The sequence below is a fragment of the Formica exsecta genome, unplaced genomic scaffold (assembly GCF_003651465.1).
Source record: "Formica exsecta isolate Colony F162 unplaced genomic scaffold, ASM365146v1 scaffold350, whole genome shotgun sequence".
Taxonomy (NCBI): Eukaryota; Metazoa; Arthropoda; class Insecta; order Hymenoptera; family Formicidae; genus Formica; species Formica exsecta.
Window position 1 is genome coordinate 304,117 of NW_021850753.1, and position 2,184 is coordinate 306,300.

General features: G+C 46.4%; 1 protein-coding gene across 1 annotated transcript; it reads right to left on the reverse strand.

The window, feature by feature from the left end:
- Nucleotides 1-298: 298 nt before the first annotated feature.
- On the reverse strand, nt 299-1,887 carry LOC115238586 (alpha-1D adrenergic receptor-like). Its single transcript, XM_029812551.1, has one exon. The coding sequence runs from the start codon at nt 1,800-1,802 to the stop codon at nt 564-566; it is 1,239 nt and encodes a 412-aa protein (XP_029668411.1). The 5' UTR covers nt 1,803-1,887; the 3' UTR covers nt 299-563.
- Between the last annotated feature and the right edge of the window lie 297 nt (nt 1,888-2,184).

Sequence of the window (2,184 nt, forward strand, 5' to 3'; positions counted from 1 at the left end):
TAAATATAAAATGAAGTTAAATAAAGATTCAAAAAATTATCAATACTGCTATAAAAAGTAATCAAGATTTTATCCATCTTGATCAAATTAAGAGCGAATAGATTAAACGATTAAATATTACATAAAAGGGGAAATTTTTCAAATTTGTTTTATTTCTAATTTGATTTTGGAAAGTAAACTTTTTTTTTAATTTTAACTCATTCCTTGCTTCTGACATATAGAGCGCAGAAAGATTCTGATTGCCTAAAGTAATTGAATTCGACGCTGACCTTATCGCTCTAACAATTTTTCGCTTGCAATAACTTAATAACGAAAAAAGACAAATAAACGATTAGAACTGTAAGTGACGTTCGTCAACCTTTGCCGAGACTTCAGTTTTCCGATTCATTAGAGAAACTTAATCCGATATGCCGATATATTCTCTATGTTTCCAATATAGCGATTTATGTAATTCCATATAACTCTTACGCAACATCTACGTGCGATATTGGCTTACGACTAAGCACTACTTATCGCTCAAATTAAATACTCTGAGATATAACGATTAATATTATAATGTATAATTAAAATTGATAAGTAACAGTTCGTTGTTTAATAAAATGTCGACTCACCTCGCACTTGGGATACTCTTCTTCCGGAGTGGGTCTTTTCCACCCGAGTAACGGAGGTATACAAACGAGCGCCGATAACAGCCAGACGAGAGCGATCATGAGCGCCGCTCTAGCCGGCGTTCTTTTCTTCAGGTAGTCGACCGCTTGGGTGATGCTCCAAAATCTGTCCAGGCTGATGAGGCACAGATTCATAATACTGGCTGTACACAGCAGCACGTCCATGGCGGAATAAATGTCACACCACCAATATCCGAAGATCCAGTAGCCCATGATTTCGTTAGCGAGCGAGAATGGCATGATCACGAGGCCGAGAAAGAAGTCCGCTACCGCGAGGCTGGCTATAAACCAATTCTGTATGTTCTTGAGCGCCTTTTCCGTGGCGATGGCGATTATCACTAGCATATTTCCCACGACAATCACGATCATCAGCATCGTCGCCAGGATAGACGCAAGTACAATGTGCGGAAGGGTATATCCCGACGGATACAGACTCTCACCCAGAACGATCAAAGTATCGTTATACAAGCTAAGGTTCCAAGGATGACGGTGACTCATGTTGAACGAGTCATTGAACGAACCGATCATGTCCTCCATCGTGTCGCTAAAACCGAAGAGCAACAGACCCTTCCCGTATTCGATCGCGACTCCCTCCTCCGTGCTATTCGATATACCTGTACTCACACTTACACTATCGTTAGTACTGCCTATGCCGTCGACACTTTGTTCACCGCCGCCACCTCCAGTGCCTATCCCTGCCACGTTTTCTTCGCCAGTAAATGCAGTTTCCCCACTCTTTGTCGCGCCTACGGTGTTCCTGCCACAAACTCGACTTTCTGAAGTCTGGCCGCAATGGTGGGAAGCTTCCTTTCTTGCTGCCACGTCGCCCTTTCTCTTCGTTGCAATGCCACGCTCGCCGCCCTCGGTGTATTTTTCGTTGTTTCTAGCAGCGTTTTCGCTCGCTTCTGTCTCTGCACCTCCGCCACTGTGGAGGCGATTAACACGATCGCTGGTAGCTGCCACGGCCTGACGCTCACCGTACGGGATCGCACGTGTCGGGTGGGCCTCGTTACTCGAAAACGTAGAGCCACCACTGATTGGTCGAGACCACGTCATGTTCCCCTCGAAGACGCTCGTGGACGCCGTTGTCGGACTATCAACGGCGATGGTCATAATGCTGCCGAGTAGCGGCATCACTCGCACCCTCGCCGGGGACTGTAGATGCTATCTCGGTAAAGATGAAGCGGAGGTCGTGGCCGCGCGCGAATAGCAACGTGCCCCGGGTGCCAGCTCGAGTAGCAGCAACAACAGAAGGGTGGTGGTCTCGTCGCATCTCGAGGCCAAGGGCGTCATGCCCGTTTCAGGATAATACCATCGTTGTCGAATACGCAAATGCCGCCACACGCGCTCTTCCTCGTCCTCTCGGCTCGTTCCTGTGAAAGCCGTTGTATCTCGTTCGGGATCGTCTCTTCGGATCGAACAATTCGTGAAATCAGTTTTTCTTGGTTTCGACGCTTGTTTCCGCTGTATCTAATCGATGCGTATCTCGAGGAAATGACTCAAATTTATCGATAAT